General features: G+C 42.5%; 1 protein-coding gene across 1 annotated transcript in view; it reads left to right on the plus strand.

The window, feature by feature from the left end:
- Positions 1 to 19,295, plus strand: part of BRSK2 (BR serine/threonine kinase 2) — a 302,139-nt gene that overhangs the window by 267,329 nt on the left and 15,515 nt on the right. The window contains exons 19-23 of the mRNA XM_068683402.1: positions 810 to 858; positions 7,167 to 7,290; positions 9,280 to 9,460; positions 10,150 to 10,239; positions 18,625 to 18,672. Of these exons, the coding sequence (XP_068539503.1) occupies positions 810 to 858; positions 7,167 to 7,290; positions 9,280 to 9,460; positions 10,150 to 10,239; positions 18,625 to 18,672 (492 nt within the window). The remainder of the gene's footprint in view (positions 1 to 809; positions 859 to 7,166; positions 7,291 to 9,279; positions 9,461 to 10,149; positions 10,240 to 18,624; positions 18,673 to 19,295) is intronic.

Raw genomic sequence — 19,295 nt, forward strand, 5'->3', positions numbered from 1 at the left:
AGTTAGTGCTTTTTATACCTCCTTTGATAATTGGTGTAACATTTGCCCTAATACAAAAACAGTGTTTTCATTTCTGCTGGCCTATTTCACTTTTCAGTGTCTCTAGAGTGTTGAGATGTGCAAAATTGTCTTCTTCGAGCTCCAGGTGGCTTTTCATATTTAGGCAAAGAGCACCTGAAGCCATATGTATTATCCTCAGATAGCAGCAGCAGCTATCCCAATGCCCTGTGCTTTTACAGGATCCTCTCAGAAAGGAGGATTACAGCTGTGGAAGAGTTAGGTTTTGGACTGTGATGGTCAGGGACATTGTCTCAGAGTTGGCCAGAGAACTGCTGAGAGTTGCAGCAGTGACTGAGCTGCATCCAAATGGCCTGGTGTGGCAGACTTGTACTTCTACTTTGTGTTAGAAAATTCCACAGGGATTCCTGATATTTTCAGTGACTGAAAGAGACTTTGGATAATGCCCATTACATAAAGTGTGAGAATTGGCTCATGAAATAATAGTAAACAAGTAGTAAGGCAATCAGATTGGCACAGTGTTTGGGTCAGGACCAGAAACCATTGAAGCCAGCACAAGATTTTCTAGTGATTTAAGGAAGGGTAGGTTGAAATGCGTCACCTGTTTATATACCAGCGATCTAGGGACACATGACCAATGTTCAAATGTCAGAACTAATCTGCAGTCAATGGGCAGATGAAAGAGGGTACAATGTCAGAAGTCTTTCATTTTTATAATAGCAGAAAAAGGAAGGTGTACTGATTCAATTTCTTTTCTCCCTCCCTCTCTTTGGCTGTGCATGCATGGGCAGTACCTACACCAGAGGAGATGTCCAATTTAACCCCGGAATCATCCCCAGAGTAAGTAAATTGCCAGTACGCTACTTCTTTTCCAGCACCTACCAGTGTCATTTCCTTGCCTGAATGTCATAGGGTGACTGTTTCTGCTCTGAGTCAGTATCTGACTGTCATATGTTATCTCACAAGTGGGATGCAGATGTCAAATGGTCCCTCTGCTAAAGACCCTGAATAAAATCTGTACTTCAGTAATGGCAGTGGTGTCAGTGGGTGATAAAACAGTCTCCCAGTAAGCAGCTCATTTAGTCATGACATGCTGAGTTTCCTAGTCTTGGAACATCTTCCCATTCTCTTCTTCCATTTGATTCTCAAGCAGATGACTCTTGAGGATAGTCAATGGCTTACAATGGCACTAAGTATGCCATCAAAAGTCTTCTTAGAACATGAGAGTTTGCATCCTCAAGATAACATGCAGAAGCCTCTGCTAGGATGATTCCAAGGAGTCTTAAGCTTGGATAGTAAATGCAGTATTAATTCTGGGCAGCAACACTGGGAGGTGCAGAAGCTGTTTCATATTCACCAGACTCATTCCTTAAAGTCAGTGTACATTTCAACCATTTCACTGCACAAATGTGCGTCACTGCATGGCAGGTTTGGAAGTCCCTGCCAGAGAGTGCTGCTCCAAACACTTCCTAATACATGCAACAGATGCCAAATTATTCCTTTTTATTTTCACAGCTTGTGTTTGTGCACCCAATGCCCATCGACTTTCCCTGCCAACCAAGACAATTTGGCCTTTTGTCAAGATACTTGCGTGAAATATTCATGAGTCATAGATGAAAATTGTGGGCCTAAAGTTTTCTAATTGGTGATAATGGTATTGCCTTAAGAACTTTTCCCAGACCTGGCATGTATCTGATGGGTGATCTATTTCTAATGCTGTAGAATGGAGAGGGATAATAAGGAAAAGGAGAGGGAGAAGTAAGGAAATAGCAAAGGTTAGTAAAAGAAATCCAGGAAGAAGAATGGAATAAATTGTGTTTTCAGTACTTTGGAGAATTTACTAACAAGGGACATGAGAGAATTCATAAAGTAAACATATCCTTACAGAATAAATATGGGATATTCTCATCTCAATTGTTTTTAAGGCTGCTAAAGCAGAAAAGCCACTAAATGAAGTCCCTTCCCTTCCCTCTGTGTTGGTAGATGTTCTTCTGCGAATTTACTGGCTTCCGTACTTCCCACTCACCCTTTAAAAGCTGGTATACAGAAGTAGTGTCTGTCATTTGAGGCAGTTTGGATGCAAGTCAAAGCCTAAGGCCCTTTTTTCTTTTTCCGTATAATTGCCAAATTAATGAGTTCAGTTGGGCTGCACCCTCCAGTAAACATAATAAAAGTCATAAAAAATAATGAACTAGATTTTATTTTAATGGTAGGTGTCTTGTTGCTCAGTGCCCACTTCAACATATCTTTTTTTTTTTTTCCTTCTGATATTTTCTTCCTTTCTGTAAGAAATAAGATATCCTTATCAAGAGCTCTATTGACCTCATGGGTTGAGTGATAAAAATGCATGTCCTTGGTGTGGTACAGCATTCTTTAATGACTGACATTCATTTAACAAACCTGATGTTTAGGTAATAAACTTTGACATGTCTGGATAATATTATTCTTTCTCACATGAAAAAGAAATGCTATTATTTATGCCAAGCAAGTGAACTTCTGGAGGTTATAGATCCGTGCACCCAGGGACAGTGAGGCTCTCCAAGGGTGAAACAGTCAGACACTCCAAAAGTAGATAATGGAACAGCATTATACCAGTAAGAAATTCAGTGTGAAGTAATAAAGCAGTAGCCTCTATTTTCATGCTAATCTATTTGCTTTTTTCATCAACTGGACAACTGGTTAGATTCCCTAGAGTAATCTATGTACCCAGCCTCCCTCCCATGTCTCTTACCTGCCTCCCCCTTACGAGGCTTCTCATCACAAGAAAAGCTTTTTAATTGGAAGTACTTTTTTCACTGCTTACAGTGTGATTTTCTAAGGTGATGCTGAAGATGTTCAATTCATACTTGTGTTATTCCAAGTTAGTAGCACTTAGCAAGCCCTGTCAGGAGGGAAACCTTAATTGTGTGATTTTAATCTGAAGCTATTGCATCTTCTTCAGTGGAATTATGCCCTGTGTGTACAAGCACAGTTAGTTCTGCCAATTTCAAGAAGAAAAGATTTGGATTAGGGTTTGGAGGAAGATAAAGTAAAGGCTACACTTCTGACTGGGGCTGTGAAAGGGCTGCCAAAGAAGTAGATACACACAAAAAGCCTTCTGTTTTGAGCAGTATTTCCTGGGAGCCCTAAGTGAGGTAGGTGTTGGTCCTGGATGCTGACTAGGGTTAGGGTTTGGAGAAAGACAAAGCACAGTGGCCCACAGAGTCCTGCTGGCCACACTGTTTCTGATACAAACCATGATGCTGTTGGCCTTCTTGGCCACCTGAGCACACTGCTGGCTCGTATTCAGCCAGCTGTCGACCAATCCCCCCAGGTCCCTTCCCACTGGACAGCTTTCCAGCCACTGTTCCCCCAGTCTGTAACATTGCGTGGGATTGTTGGGCCCCATGTGCAGGACACAGCACTTGCCCTTGTTGAACCTCACCCCGTTGGCCTCAGCCCATTTGTCCAGCCTATCCAGATCCCTCTGCAGACCACCCCTGCCCTCAAGCAGATCAACATTTGTGCCTAACTTGGTGCTGTCTGCAAACTTAATGAGGGTGCACTCCATCCTCTCGTCCAGATAACTGATATTAAAGAGAACTAGTCCCAATAACTGAGCCCTCAGGGACACCACTTGTGACCAGCCACCGACTGGATTTAACTCCATTCACTACGACTCGTTGGGCCCAGCCACCCAGCCATTTTTTTTACTCAGAGAAGTGTACAACCATCCAAGCCATGAGCAGACAGTTTCTCCAGAAGAATGCTGTGATAAGCAGTGTCAAAAGCTTTTATAAAATCTAGCTAGACCACATGAACAGCCTTTCCCTCATCCACTAAGTGTGTCACCTCGTCATAGAAGGCGATAAGGTTAGTCAAGCAGGACCTGCCTTTCGTAACCCCATGCTGACTGGGCCCGATCACGTGGTTGTCCTGTAAGTGCCACCTGATGGCACCCCAGATAATCTGTTCCACAAGCTTCCCTGGCACCAAGGCCAGACTGACAGGCCTGTAGTTCCCTGGGTCTCTTCTGTTAGCCAGGAGTGCTGATAAATGATGGAAAGTGGCTTGGTGAGCACTTCTGCCAGCTCTCTCAGTACCCTCGGGTGGATCCCATCAGGCCCCATAGACTTGTGTACATTTAAGTGGTGTAGCAGGTCACTGATCATTTCCTCTTGGATTATGAGGGCTCCATTCTGCTCCCTGTCCCTACCTACCAGCTCTGGAAGGTGGGTACCCGGAGAACATCTGGTCTTACTACTAAAGACTGAAGAAAAGAAGGCATTAAGTACCTCAGCCTTTTCTTCATCCCTTGTCACTATGTTTCCTCCCACATCCAATAAAGGATGAAGATTCTCCTTAGTCTTCCTTTTCTTGTTTATGTATTTACAAAAATATTTCTTATTATCCTTAATGGATAGCCAGACTGAGATCAAGCTGGGCCGTGGCCCTTCTAATTTTCTCCGTGCACAGCCTCAACATCTTTGTAGGCTTCCTGAGTGGCCTGCTTCTTCTCCCAAAGGTCATAAACTCTTTTTTTTTTTTTTTTTCGTGAGCTCTAGCCAAAACTGTCTGGTCATCCAGGCTGGTCTTCTTCCCCACTGGTTCATCTTTTAACACATGGAGACAGCATGCTCTTGTGTCTTCAGGATTTCCTTCTTGAAACGTGTCCAGCCTTCCTGAATTCCTTTGCCCTTCAAGACTGTCTCTCAAGGGACTCTGCCAACCTGTTTTCTAAACAGACCAAATCTGCTCTCTGGAAGCAAACCCCTCTCCTTACTTTTCCAATAATCAAAACCTGTTAATTCATGATCACTGTGCCGAAGGTGGCCTCCAACCTTCACATCACCCACATGTCCTCTGTTCACAAAGAAAACGTCCAGCAGGACACCTTACTCAGTTGGCTCACTTACCAGCTCTCAGGAAGCTATCTCCCACACACTCCAGAAACCTCCTAGACTGTTTTGTCTCTGCTGTATTTCCAGCAAACATCTGGTAAGTTGAAGTCCCCCATGAGAGCATGAGCTAGCGATTGTGAGACTTCTCACAGCTGCTTACAGAATATTTCGTCTATGAAATCTCATGCAACACCAGCAAAATTATGTCCTGAATTCCAGGTATTTGCAATCTGGAGCACAGCCCAGGCTATCAGAGTCAGTATTAGTATGGATAACCTTGCCAAAGTAAAGAGCCCTCCTTGACTCTGTAGACTCTAGACCAAGTTTCCACACTGAACAGCAGAAAACCTCCCTGTGTTCTGGGGCTCTTTTAACCTACCCGTATTATGAGATCTATAAATGAAGTTCCCATAAAACCATTAATGAAAATAAAAATATAAAAAGTAATAGATGGCAGATCTGCAGTTAAATATTCACACTGTTTCTAGGCCCAGCTTCCGAGGAGAATGTGTGACATACACTGGGCCCCTGGAGTCCCAGTAGCCAAGCACTGTTCAGAGTATGATAGATCCAAGCCTAAGAGAACCAGACATTTTAGATGGATAACCAGGTGCAAATTTACTAATTACCATAGACCCTTTACATGCAGGGAGCTATTGCCCCAGCTCTCCAGGGGCTTGCAGAGTTGTTATGGTGTGTGTGAGACACATGAGCTAATTAGTATGTAATTTCCTTTCACACTCTAACCCTGGCTCCTTAACGACCCATTTAAATGAGAGGCCCTTTCTCTTTACTGCTCCCTATGCTAATCTTTGGCTCACTGGCTTAATTACAGCTGCCTATGAATATTTTAGGGAGTGACAGTTTTCCAGCCCACTTTAATTGAGTGGGGAATGGTGGTTTACCAAATTGCAAGTGAATCTTTTTGTTCTCTTACCTTCCGATGCCCATAATAGGTGGCATCAAATGATAATGTGCACAACCGAGCTGTTCTCCAGTTGTGGTGTTTCCATACTCCTTTCTCTTCTCATCTCTGCCCTTTCTCATTCTACCCTTCCTCATTCTTCTTCAACTGTAGGTTGTCTTCTTCTGTTGAGTGGTGAATGTCCCCTAAAAGTGGAAACCTATTGCTTGGCTTTATAAAATACCCTCTAGAGGAAAAAAACTGCACTCTTTTGAAGGCAGGTCTTTTAATCTCTGACTTATTCATGCTAAATTCTTCTCTGCTAGAACATGGCTGATTTCATTGGAATTTTTCCTGGACTTAGCTTGGTCCAGCAATTCTTTGCCCACATATTATGGCTGACAGCATCTTCTCTCCCCTCAAAACATTAACTTTCAGAGGTGCTACCTCCAAGCTCTGGGTAGTTTCTCTCAGTACCATACCTGCCCTATTTTCACTTTAGCCTGTTTAACTTGAAAGTGAATTTCAACAAAGTGCACTGCAATGGTAAAACAATAAGCAAAATCAAACATTTGCTTATATGATCAGTGTGAAAAAGGCAGTTTCATTTTATGATGAAACCAACATCTGATGCTGAAAGGAGCTGTAGAGTTGGATTGCTGTCAGTGAAAAGCCTGAGCTGTGTTTTCTGTGGTTCTGATATCTTCTCTCTTAGTACTGAAAATTCCTTCTTTTGCAGAGTTTGCTCATTTAGAAAGATTTTGAATGGGATTAATGAATGGGACCGTGTTTGTCCTGGCCCTCTGGGTAGGAGTAGATTTTACTTTCTGACAGGTTGGAGGCCCAGTGAAACCTCTAGTTTGCTTTAAAAAGCCAGATCATATGATTGTACTGTCAGTACAAGAGGACACCTTTGGAAATGGAACTTTTGAAGTCTGAGAACACCAAAGGTGTTGAAACTGGGCAGGAGGGAACTTAAATCCCTATGTTGACAGCATCCACATATTGTCACCAAAAAATGGAGAGATCCTTGGAGACATTTCAGAAATATGTCCCCAGATTTATATGAATTGTATGTGTGGAGTATTAATTGGTATATTGACTTTATAGAAGAGTTACTCCTGGTTTTAGATTGTTGGTCACAACTGCTGCCAGAGTTGCACTGACTGGACCATTATTTTAACAGTTTTCACTAAGTGAGCGTTATGTTCTCTGACTCTGTGAGCCACCTATTGTAATATCACATCTGGAGTGTTATCAATACTTTCTTTTGCAGTTGTTTTTTTTGTTGTTTTTTTCTAGCTGGGAAATCTAAGAAATAGTACTCAATATTCTAAACCGTCTCTTTCTTTTCATCACATCAGGCTTGCCAAAAAATCCTGGTTTGGTAACTTCATCAACCTGGAGAAAGAAGAACAGATTTTTGTGGTCATTAAGGACAAACCACTAAGCTCCATTAAGGCTGATATTGTCCACGCTTTCCTCTCGGTAAGTCAGCCCAACTGCCTGTTGGAGGCATTGCTCATTGGTGAGACCAAGGCCTCCTTGTGCCATATGTTACTGGGCAGGGTCTCTGCTTCTTCAAATGGATCCTCTGTGCATTTAAATTATGCATCATGTTAATTCAGGCCTCCACTGTACTCTGTCTAAATTTCTAACTATAGAAAGTACTCTTATAAGGTGAGAGAAGTTTTCAACCTTCTTGCCGGTGTCTCCAGGTTACCAGTGTTTGGAATATCAGTGCAGTTAGAGCACACTGGCAATGCAGTATCACGACATTGATTTGCTGCTTTGTCACACTTATCTTGCAGTCACCATCTGTGCAAAAGATTGGGCCTCCCTGTGTATGCCCTCCACCACTTCAATCAGACAAAAAGCCTGTCTCACACCTGCATTCATTACTTTAGATCTCCTCTTCTGTGCTTTACAGCAGATAGAAGGGTAATTTCTTCTGGTGAGGAGAGTATCAGTTGTTACAGATGCTCTTTATTTACAATCTAAGAAAGTCTGCTGTGTGAGCAGAGAAAATGTCCTTTTTTTTTCTTTCCTACAGAACCTCCTTATTCTCACCATTTAGAAGTACCAGTGAAGAAAAAGGTCGGCAGAGTAAACTTGATTTGACAGATTTTTCAATTCAAGGGTTTTTAAAGCATAATGACATTTTTTTTTCAAATAGTATTAAAAGAAGACAGTTTAATTTATTTTATTGTTTGTTGAATTGGTGTTATTTTCCACAAAACATTGCTCTTCTTTTTATTCTCTATGATGCTACAATGAATTTCTTAAAAAGCAGCTGTAATCCTTTTAACTGTTCATACACAGTACATGCATACAGGGAGTGAGTGCAGTATAGTAACATCCATCAAACACTGTTATCTATCTCAGATTGGTTTGAAGCAGCTATGTTACTCTACCCTGTATTTAGCTATGCTTGTGGGTTTAGGATAGCATAGTGTACATGACTGCTTAAGTTAGTGATCCTGTGCATACCCTGCATGTGTGGTGTGAGGTATGATGCGGTGATTTGTGTGCAAACCCTGTGAATCACCTCTTTCAGCCAACTTCAAATTAAATGTATTGTAAGAGCCTGCTAAGTGAGTCTGTAAGGTCAGCTTCTTCTTCAGAATTCATCTGTGATTTTTTCTCCAAAATTAGAGGTCAGATTTCCAAGTGTTTGGGGGATTTTTTGAAAATCTTGTCTTTTGTGAAACAATAAATAGAATATGAGGGTATGTTAAATTCTAATAGGATCTGTGAATCGTGACTGCTTGAAAATTAGGCAGTTGTGAAGTTCTGCCACAGCTGTGATGATACAGATATTGGATAACACCAGAAAGCTTCTCAAAATTATTTTACATATTGATAGGAATTGTGATTTGCGTAAGTTAATAGCAGGCATGCTGTCCCTGTGGATATCCCAGAAACTTGTCTAAGTGTCTGCTTCTTGTCCCGATGTTTCTTTGACAGCACAGAATCACCAAACAACTGAGGTTGGGAATTACTTAAGGAAGTCTATAGTCCAACTTCCTGCTCAAAACAGGATCAGCTATGAGATCAGACCAGGCTGCTCAGGTTGTTGTTATATCTAGTCATATCTCACTGACTTTTCTAGTCCCTCCCTTACTATCACTTCTCACCAAAGCAAAAGGCATTTCTCAAAACTGGTAGATGAGCAGGAAAAGAAAGACTCAGTGTATGAAGCTGTGCAGCATGGAATTTATAAGCATGCTGGATATTCCATCAGTATTTATCCTTTAAATTTAGGTCATTCCTTTAAGGAACAGTGCCTTCTTGAGTGGTGCCAAGCAATCTACACTCTTACTGATCTCACAAGGATGCCCTGAATATTACAAATTCAAGTCCAGAAGCAAATCTAGCAAATCATACACATTCTGGAAATATGTATTGCTGTAAACTGAACTTTGCAATTGTTCCCTTTTTGAACTGGTTCTACTATCTTCTGCCAACCTGTTTCAGATTCCAAGCCTCAGTCACAGTGTCATCTCACAGACAAGTTTCCGTGCAGAATACAAGTCCACAGGAGGTCCTGCTGTCTTCCAGAAGCCAGTGAAGTTCCAGGTGGACATAACGTACACAGAAGGGGGAGAGGCGCAGAAGGAGAACGGGATTTATTCTGTCACTTTCACACTCTTATCAGGTAACCATGGCAAAGCTCTAACATGGGTGCAAGTTGTCTCTGTCCTTGCTGATATGGAAGCCTGCAAAGAGAGGTCTTCCAGGGGAAAGATCCATACAGTGGGTAAAAGGAGGATACTGGGAACAAGAATGGCATTGGTAGTGATAGACATGCTTGGGAGGGCAAGAGATTCCCAAAGAGGTGAAGTTGCCACCACCACAATTATTGCTAAAATAGCTGCTCTGTGCATCAGATTTGAAGTACCTCCTTGTTTCACTCAAAGGTCTCAGTATCTCACCTGGGCACTATGATGCCACTGATTCCTTTCTTACAGAAATGTGCAATCACCCTTTTTTCCTGGCTCATCTTGTGCTCCACACAGGGGTAAAAAGTAAATAACAAAAATTAAAATAATAATAATAATAATAATAATAATAATAATAAAACACTTGCCTGTCTTTACAAAAGGAGCCCAGAACGCATCCTTCTTCTTGTTGAGTGTAGCATTGCAAAGTCCCTGTTAACATGCGGGGACTGTATAATAGTTCTTCAAAGTTGTGCCTTCAGCTGAAGTACAGCTATGCTGGCATACACTCTTGGGGACAGGACTGAAGGGAAAATGTTTGTGATCCTTTCCCTCCAACCTGTGTTATCTGGGGATTTGGCTTCTGCTGCTCTCACAGCCATGCATGCCTCTTCTCTCCTCACAGGTCCAAGCCGTCGTTTTAAGAGGGTAGTAGAAACCATTCAGGCACAGTTGTTAAGCACACATGACCAGCCTTCAGTGCAGCAGTTATCAGGTAAGTAGTTTCTACTGTTGGGCACCTTGCTTCAGCAGGGACAGGAAGGTGAAGTGCCTCTCAGTACCAGGAGGCTGAGGGAGGCCATCCCTCTGTTCACAGCAAGAACCTAGCTCTATTCAGACAGAGGAGTAACTCCCCGCACCCACCCTACTCCCCGCACCCTCCCTCTCTCATTCCCACTCCAGTGCTCCCAGCGCATTCCCTAGTCGAACAGCTTCTGCCCTCCTCCCGCCCAAAGAGCCATTTGCCCACTTCTCCATCAAAAGCTGCATCATCAACAGATACTCCAGATTTTCTCAAGGTCCAAAAGTTCCCAGAACAGGGACACAGTCTAGAAAATACCTGATGTACAAAACCTTCAGGTATGCCTTAGACACCTCCAACTTCGGAGGTCCCAGAACAAAATTGAGAGCTACTTTTAACTATCTGTAAGAGCAGCATTTTCAGATGGTCAGACAGTGGCTAATAGTTTCCAGTAGTGTGGTCAAATTTTTGGCCCAGTACTGTGGTAGCACAAATCATACACTAAGGTTCTGCAAAAGCGATTATGTTATTGATTTTTAAAATAAGTTGCAATTCCTCATGGCGGTAAAGAAAGCTTTACAAGTGTGGCCCTTTGCAATGACATCAATCTGAATCTCCAGGCAGCCTGAGATGATAATATAGAAACTCGCCTCATCCCACCATTATGTAGCAAATGTTCACTCTGAACACTAGTGGTGACACTTAAAAAAAAAATCAATGACAACAATCTGTCCTTTAAGAGGACAGAACAAAGGAAGAAGGTGAAAATAGAAAACTTAAGGAAGCTTAGATACTGGGAGTGCTTCAAAGAAGGAAAAACAGGGAGAAGCAGAAATGCACAGATACAGGGAAGAAATAGGGGCAAAGCAGAGAATGGAAGCTGTAGGAAGAAGAGGCAGGAGGAATGGGAAGATTTTTCCCATTGTATGATGCTGAAAAGGTAGTAAATAATATACATAAGAGCCAAGTTATATGTTTTACCTTAGTGTGAACCAGCTGAGACAAAATTGGAGTATGAAGTCAGCATAGCATCATGCAGTTAAATCCTGGGTCTCCTTGGCTCATTGCACATATGGGTTACATCCTTCTGGTCTAACAGTGTGGCTTTAACAGCTGAAGATAAAATAAGTCTGTCTAGAAGAGTGTGTGCTCACTACGTGACAGAAAAGTATGCTCAGCTCAGGAAAGATTATTTTCCACTTTGCTTTTGCCCTCCAGCACTGTCTGACCTTCTGCACGCTGGATTGCAAGGATGCCCAGCACATGGGTTATTCTGTTAGGAAACAGGAAAGGTGAGGATATTAGAATTAGATCTGATTCAGATTTTTGCTTTGTGGACTTCTGAAATAAAATCAAACTCGAGAAAGCAGCCAGAATTTTCTGCCAGCCCTTGCTCTTGGGAAATGCTGGATCTATTGAGAGTGAGGGCAATTAGCTAAGAGAAAAGCATCCTCTGAGTCTAGTTCCTATTACCCCTGCTGCGTGAACAATGTTCAAGCATCCCTTGTCTCTTTGGGAAAGAAGTGTGCCCTTACCCTCTGATAAGGGAAAAGATGTTTAAAAAAAAAAAAAAAAGTGAATAATATGATCTCTCTTAACTTTTTCACCTTAACATGTGCTAGCTAATGAGGCCATATAGAAAGACACAGACCCTGTTGCACATTTGCACATGAAGCAGGGTACCTCCATAAGAAAGTCATATTAGAATAAAAACCACTCATCTGACTGTAGCTCAAGGAGTTACTCAGGGCAAACCATGCTGTAAGAAGTGTATGTGACTTACAGTTTTGCTCTGGTTCTGGAGTGGAGAAATCATACTACAGATGCAGTCTTTTTCTACTGCATAAAGCTACATGAGAGCATTTCTTTCTAGCAGGGAAAACCCAGCCTGATCTTTAAAGACAGGGAAAACTCCACATGGAGTGTTAACAAGTGAGGCAGCTCACAAGAGACACAGTGCCAAACTATCCTGTGTCTATCACCTGTCCTGATCAGTAAGAGGCATGTCGTTTGAAAAAGAGAGAAGTAATTCAACCTGAAAAACTTAGTTTGGAGCAGAGTACAAGGAAAAGAGAGAAAGGACGGGTAGAAGATTGTTACCACAGAAGAGAAAACATGGTTCAAAGCAGGGGGTCCCATGGTTCACATCCTCATCCAAAGTGAGACAATAAGTGGAAATAAATGGGTAAAGAGACCACAAAGAGTTCACATTCAGCACTTTGCTCAGCTGGTTGGCTGTGGTTGGGTAGGTCTACATAGGGGCTTCCTAGAAATTGACTCAGTGTTTCTTATGTAGAAACAAGACAAGTTCTTCATTTCTTTCTTCTCCCACGTTCCCAGCCCTTAATACCTCACAGGAATTGTGGTGGCTGGACTGTTCCTGTTCAGGCTCTGTAGGCAGTCCTCTGCCGCAACAGAATGAGGTTACAGTTCACTTTGACTCTCCTCCTCCACGGCTTTGAGGATATTGCTGGCTCTGACCAGCAATGGTGGCTTGTTTGTTCCCTTACCAGAGCACTGGAGATGTTCCTAGCTCATTGTGCACAGACGTATCCTCTGTGTGGTTGTCTTGCCCTGCCTTATAGTTTAGATGCCATTACAGGTGGGATGATGAAAGCCACCTGTGAAAGGTGCATGCTTGTAATGCGAGACCTGCAGGAGGGCAAGATTCAGGGAATACAATATAAAAGAGAACCAAAAGGCCTAGTAAGCATATGGCACTGACAGTCATTCTCTCTCCGGCTCCTCTTTGATCCATTATGCAGCATGCCAGCCCACTAAGCCGGCTTGCCTGGGTTTCAGAACGTACTTTTCTCTTTCTCATTTCCTCCAGCTCACAACAGTGTTTGTAGATGTCATGTTGCCCATGCATCTGTGTGTGTGTTATGTGAGTGTGTACACATACATACCTGATTTAGGCAGATGTGTTTCTATGTAATACTTGAGTACCCTATAATCTCTCTTCCACATGGATATCCCTGCATTCACTTCCATTTTCCCTTCCTAAGACCGTCTGTGCTTATTTCTTCTGACATCCTGTGAAGCAGGAAGACAGCTTCCTTCCCTTACTGGAAAAAACGTGTAAATAAATGCAATCCATCCCAAAAGCTAATCTAATACTTTTAAAAGCCACTGTCCAGTTGGCCAAATTTAGTGCAACATATCAGCTTTCTACCTTGATGCTTCAGGACATGAAATCCTCTGTGGTATAGCTGCTGAGACAATACCCAGTCTACGGACTTATGACTGGTATAGAACAATCAGACAGGTGGTGATGGCTCATTTTTTCTTCCAGTACAAGAACTAGAAGCCATCAAATGAAGCTAGTGGAAGCCAAATACCAAACAAATACTGAAAGGTCTGTCTTCATGTAGTGGGTAACACGTGTAGAACTTGCTGAAGCGGATTTTGAAGCTTACAAAGGTGCTCATGTTCCCCTGAGTACTTTCTACTCCTAGGCAGACTGGATGACTCCCTGGAAGAGGAAACTTCATGGCAACTACTAAATGGATAAAACCACAGCAAACTCAGGAAAGCCCTGACCCAAAAGTGATGAGAGAATGAGGCAGTGCTAGGAGGAAGTGTTCTATATATGCTTGGTTTGCTGTTACTCTCCTGCATGTCCACGTGTGGCTGCTTTTGGAGAAAGAGCTCTAGGTGATTTGATTTTGGCCTTTTTTTCTGAGCCAGAGTAGCCGCCTGTGTGTTCTTGTTACTGGTATCACAAAATGCATTGTGCCTGGTGATGCCCTGAAAGGACAGTCTCTCTTGGATGAAGAATGAGTAACAAGGTCTGCGGGAACAGCTAGCCTTGTCTCTTCATCCACTGGTGCCCTTTGGTAGAATAAAGGGATCTCCTGAGGGGGAAGAAAAACACATATATTTTTGCCTTCGCTTCAGCCCAGTACCCTTTCCATTAAATTATAATCTGTTTTCCTCCAGTGCCATTGCACAAAAAAGTAATAGAAACAGCTGGTGAATGGGAACATGCAAAAGCTATCCGTGATCATACACGGGTTATCAATTTTTATTTTCTTAATATTTTCTTGCCTTTTTAAGCTTTGGTTTTAAGTGTGGGGTACTGCATATCCCCATTTTTTTCTACCTTTTTTTTTTTTCCTGTGTTTTAGGCAATCAGCAGTGCTGAAATAGCCGTTACAACTTCTTTGTAATAGGTTTTCTGATGTTTTATTATATTTCTTGGCTTCATGTGAGATTTTAACCCTCAGCTTCTCAGAAGTTCAGAGTTTCTCAGTGTTACTGCTGAAAATGCCTTTCATCAGCATAAGCAGCTGTTTAGGCACCATATGCAGCTCCAAAACAGGGCTGTGCAAATTCTTTCTGATTGCATGTGTCTTCTGTATATGCACCTGATCTCTCTTACTGTGCTGGTGTATGTCTCAAAAAGAAAAAAGTTGTTCACGTGACTCAAAAGGCTTTGCTGGAGTATTGATCTGTGCATTCTAGGTGTTCATCTTTATGGCTCACAAGAGCTGTGGGTTGGCTAAATAGCTACAAAAAATACTAGTAAGAAATGGCTTCCAAGTGTGCAAAGGATTTTATCAAAAGACAGAAAAAGGGAGTAAGGAGCAAATGAAGTGCTTTTGCCAGGTCAGCTTCCATCTGCAGACGTGAAATGGGACTATGTAGCTGTCAGTTTGGAACTGGACTGCCATTCAGTTTTATCTGGGGCTTGTCCAGGTCCCAGCTTTATCTTGTCTCCCGCATTCCTGTGGGATCCTTTATGTTGTAACCACTCTTGTAGAGTCTGGGGCATCACTTTATCTTGCTGTCATGCTTCCCACCTATAAGAGGCACAGTGTAATGCCTGGTTGGATTGCTAGAACACTGCATTTTGATAAACAACTTTAGTATTATTATTGAACAGACCTCACTAAAGTTAACTGAGTAGTCCTGAAATAAAACATGTAAAAAAGAGTCCAAGCACTCCAGTTTATAGAACAGTGCATTTCAAGTAGGCACCCAAACACTGGGGAATTCCAACCCAAAAGGTAACTGCTTTGGACCAGAGGAAGTGGTATCTCCCTTAGCATCATCTGCTTTGATGTAAGTGGTTACTGGGAACTATCAGCAATTGACAGGAGACGTTCAGTGCTTTTCTGGGATCTAGCCCTGCATTTAGAGATCTCCAGAGAGCAGTTGTTTGTGTGAGATTTCCTGGACTGGGACAAGTCACAGTCCCAGAGATACCAGATGCATCTCAAACCAGGCTGTTTGATTGTGAAATTTATGAGGAATAGAAAAACAAGTTACTGAAAAAAAAAAAAATCAGGAAAGAAAATTTAGCAGAACACTAGGATTTTTTAATGGATTCGGAACTCGTTTTGACCTTTTCATGTTCCAATCAGGAAGGGCCTATTTTAACCAAAGCATTTGTCATCTGTTAATGAACTGAACTGGGTGGCATTTATGAAAGAGTCTTGGTCAAATCCAAAGCGTGAGGGACTGCCAGCAATTCTGAAACAAGGAATTGCCTTATCATCAGAAGGATTGAGCTCTGGCGCTGCCACTCTGCTTTAATTAAAAAATTAAACAGCATACATTAAAAATGTAGTTACATGACCCATCCGCACTTCTCAGGAAGCATTTAGCTTTTGGACCCTGGTGTTATTCACCTCACATAACACCTTGATCCTGCAGACACTGGGTTATGGATTATTATCTGTGAGCAGAAGCCTGCTGCCAAGAATCTACGGCTTTCTAATAAGAATGAAAATTCTCCTTTAAAAATTTAAAATACGTTATCATACAGAATATTTATTAAAGCAGACGTTACAAGTTGATGGAAATGAAGGAAGTATTAAAGTAATCATTATAAGAGAGAAGCTGAAGGCATATTAACTCTGTTAGTCTCTTCAAAGATGTGGTATCAGCTACTGTTTCTGGCATGCTCATTTTAGCTGTCCTTTAGGAATGGGGAAAAAAAATACGTGATCATGTGTTAGAAAGACATTAGAAATAAAAATAAGTTACTGGGCAAGTCTTGGGACTGGCCATGGCACTATAGAGAACACAAATTGTAGTTTTTGTTGTGCATAAATGTTCTAAGAAAGAAAACTGTGAAGTTTTATTAGTTTTCCTTTGATATTTTTCCACAGTCTTATATTTCAAGAGTCTGTGTGTTTTTTCCTATCCATCCAAAACTATTCTACAACCTACAAAATTAGTATTTTAGGAACAGATCCCAAGGTGTTACATTATCAAAAAGCCTACACTACAATCCTTTATTTTTCTGTTGCGGATCTGTCAGTTTGTATTCTGATCACAGGATTAATGTATGTAGAGCAGTTGCACAATTAGCTTTAAATGAAATACTTAAAAGAGCTATGCTGACTGCAGATGACTGAAAAAAAGACAATATTCTGAGGTAATACCTTAAGAAGGCATCATTAATTTATGTTAAAAAATCACAAAGAAAGAGAAATACTCATTTCAGGAGACTCTTAGTAAACCAGCCATAATATTTACCTATTCTGGCATTATCCAAGTGCTACCATTTTTGTTTCTTGACTGCCAGTGACTGTGTGGTCAGTCTGGATGCACTTGAGAGAAGAATTCCAGGTGATGGAAGTGGGAGTCAGAAACAATCTTTCAGTCCTATTTGAGACTTTCCTTGCTCTTCTTCTCTGTTCTTCTGCACTCTTTCAAAGCAGAGGTTATGCTGATGGCTGGGTGACTGCTCTGAGCTCTGCCACCATAGATCTGTAGTTATTGCAGCTGGGTGTAGTTGATTCACAAGGGTTGGACAGGAGCAGCTACAAGGCATCAGGTAACAGGCTTCTCCAAGTTATGAAAGAAGAAAGAAAGAACTCATGGTTGTGACTGCTTGACATTGCCTCAATCAGCACCTGTAGGCACTTCCTAAACCTGTTAGGCATCTCTGGGGAGAAGTATTTTTTGGGAGCTTAGTCTGCCTTCATACAGTCAGAATAGCCAAAGACAGGTGAACTCCTGGCCTCTGACACCTCTGATACCTTGTTCCAAATCCTGAATCCTCTCTTCTCCTTCACCTCCTTCCTTTTTCCCCTCTTTCTGTCAGTCTTGTGCCTTTCTGAGAGACCTCCCATGGGTTTAATCTCCCATTCAGGTCTGTCAGCCTGCCTTTGACCTTTGGGGTGGAGAGCATGTAACTTCTCCTCGGATGCTTTGACCAGCATCACTGGACCAAGCACTACTCCGTGCTTTCCCAGGCGATCTGTGCAGCACAGGCCTGGCTGCATCAGAAACCACAGCCATGCTCTTCTAGCATGGGTTTAGCATACCCAGGCATATCCAGCATCCCTTCCTCCTCTTTGAAAATTACTTTTCCGTGAAGAGGCATGCTGAGAAATGGTCCTGCCCTCTCTCCTGCAGACTTTCAGCAGATAGGGAGTAATTAGAGCATCCTGGCAGGCAGGGATTTGGGGCATATGTGTGCATGTTTCCAAGAGGCCTATTTCTTTAATACCTGAGTGCTCACTGAGAGGCCAGGCAAGAGGAGACCCGAGACCGAACCAAGTGCTGTAAATGTTTCCCACTGGCTCCAGAGGGAGCATGGGCTGAGGCCCCAGGTGCCGCAGCAGCCTGGCTGACAGCAGCAGATCTCGCTTGCCAGCAGCTTTCACAGGGAAGACACCAGTGGGGCTAGTCCTCTCCACATTAAAACTCCCATGTAAAGCTCCTTCTGCTTATCACACCTGAATTAGTAAGCACTCAGAGACTGTGGCAAGGGGAGCTATACACAAAGTGGATAGTAATATCACTGGGCCAGATTCTGCCACCCTTTCCAGGAGTAATTCTATTGCCTGTGAATAGTGCCATTGAAAGCAAGAAGAGACTACACGTGAATGAGAAGGGCAGAATTATGTAAGGGATGTGAACATTGGGATATAAAGATGTTTCTGAGCTGTGTAAGTAACCACCTTAGCCCATATCCAGTAACACAGTGGTGTATTTTCTCCCTCTCACAAACTTTTGATGTACATAGCTGGCTGGACATTTTCTGGGTGTTGCAGGATAACTTGCAAAGATATCCAGTGAGAGCAATGTATTTCGAGGCTTTTAGATTGCTAATTTAACAGCAGAACGATTCCCACATCTCTGAAATCCCCCTAGCTGTGATAAAGAGGTGGGTGCAAGCAGCAGGACCAGGCGAGCTCCACTCCCAGTTCCATGGCCAGGTTTTCACTGGCATAAAGCAGGTGGCAGAATTTGGCCTGGGTTGTGTGAAGTCCAAGATGCGTAAATGTTTCCTGCTTCAGGTAATAATGTGCTAAGTTACTACTTTATGCACAGAGGTATGGAAACCTTTTTTTATGTTTCTCCCTCCCTCCCTCCTCTTTCCGTTCTATGATCCAGACACCACTAACTGTATGGAGTTGATGACTGGCAGACTTTCCAAATGTGGTAAGAACTTCCTTCCCTACTGCCTTTTCTCCTTCCCCAGCCCCTGCTGAGCAACATAATAACGCGCCGCCCTGTCCCTTCCACCTGTTCCCCTTCCCCATCCCTGCTCTCCCACGCTCTTTTCAAGACTGCACACCCCGTAACAGCCCACGATGTCTTTCACTTACCTGGTGGACACGAGCACATACCCCTTTTTCTGATCCTCCCCATCCATGCACAGATGCACAGGCTCCACCACAGCTTCCCCCTTCATAGCACAAGTGTGTGGTGTTGCACTTCAGATTCCCCCCCTCACTGTCACTCAGGCCAGTGATTTTCTTTCCTGTTTTGTTGTTGTTGTTGTTTACTTGCTGCCTTTGATTCTTGGTTCTTCAGTGAATGCTGCCCTGCTAGCTGCTGTCTCCCTTGTTCTCCTGAATTTATTGAGACAGGATTGCTCTGTTATTTAATTCCCTTTTGCATCCACTCCCTTCTTCCCCATGTATCTTTGGGTAAGACCCTCTTAAATCTTCCATGAGACACACTGCATATTATCTGCCAGACAGTTAGCTGGTATAAATTGGTATAGTTCCAGTCTGGTTTCAAGGAAGGGCATTGTGTTTCTAGCTGGAGGAATAGTGGAC

This window comes from Anas acuta, chromosome 5, assembly GCF_963932015.1.
Source record: "Anas acuta chromosome 5, bAnaAcu1.1, whole genome shotgun sequence".
Lineage (NCBI taxonomy): Eukaryota > Metazoa > Chordata > Aves > Anseriformes > Anatidae > Anas > Anas acuta.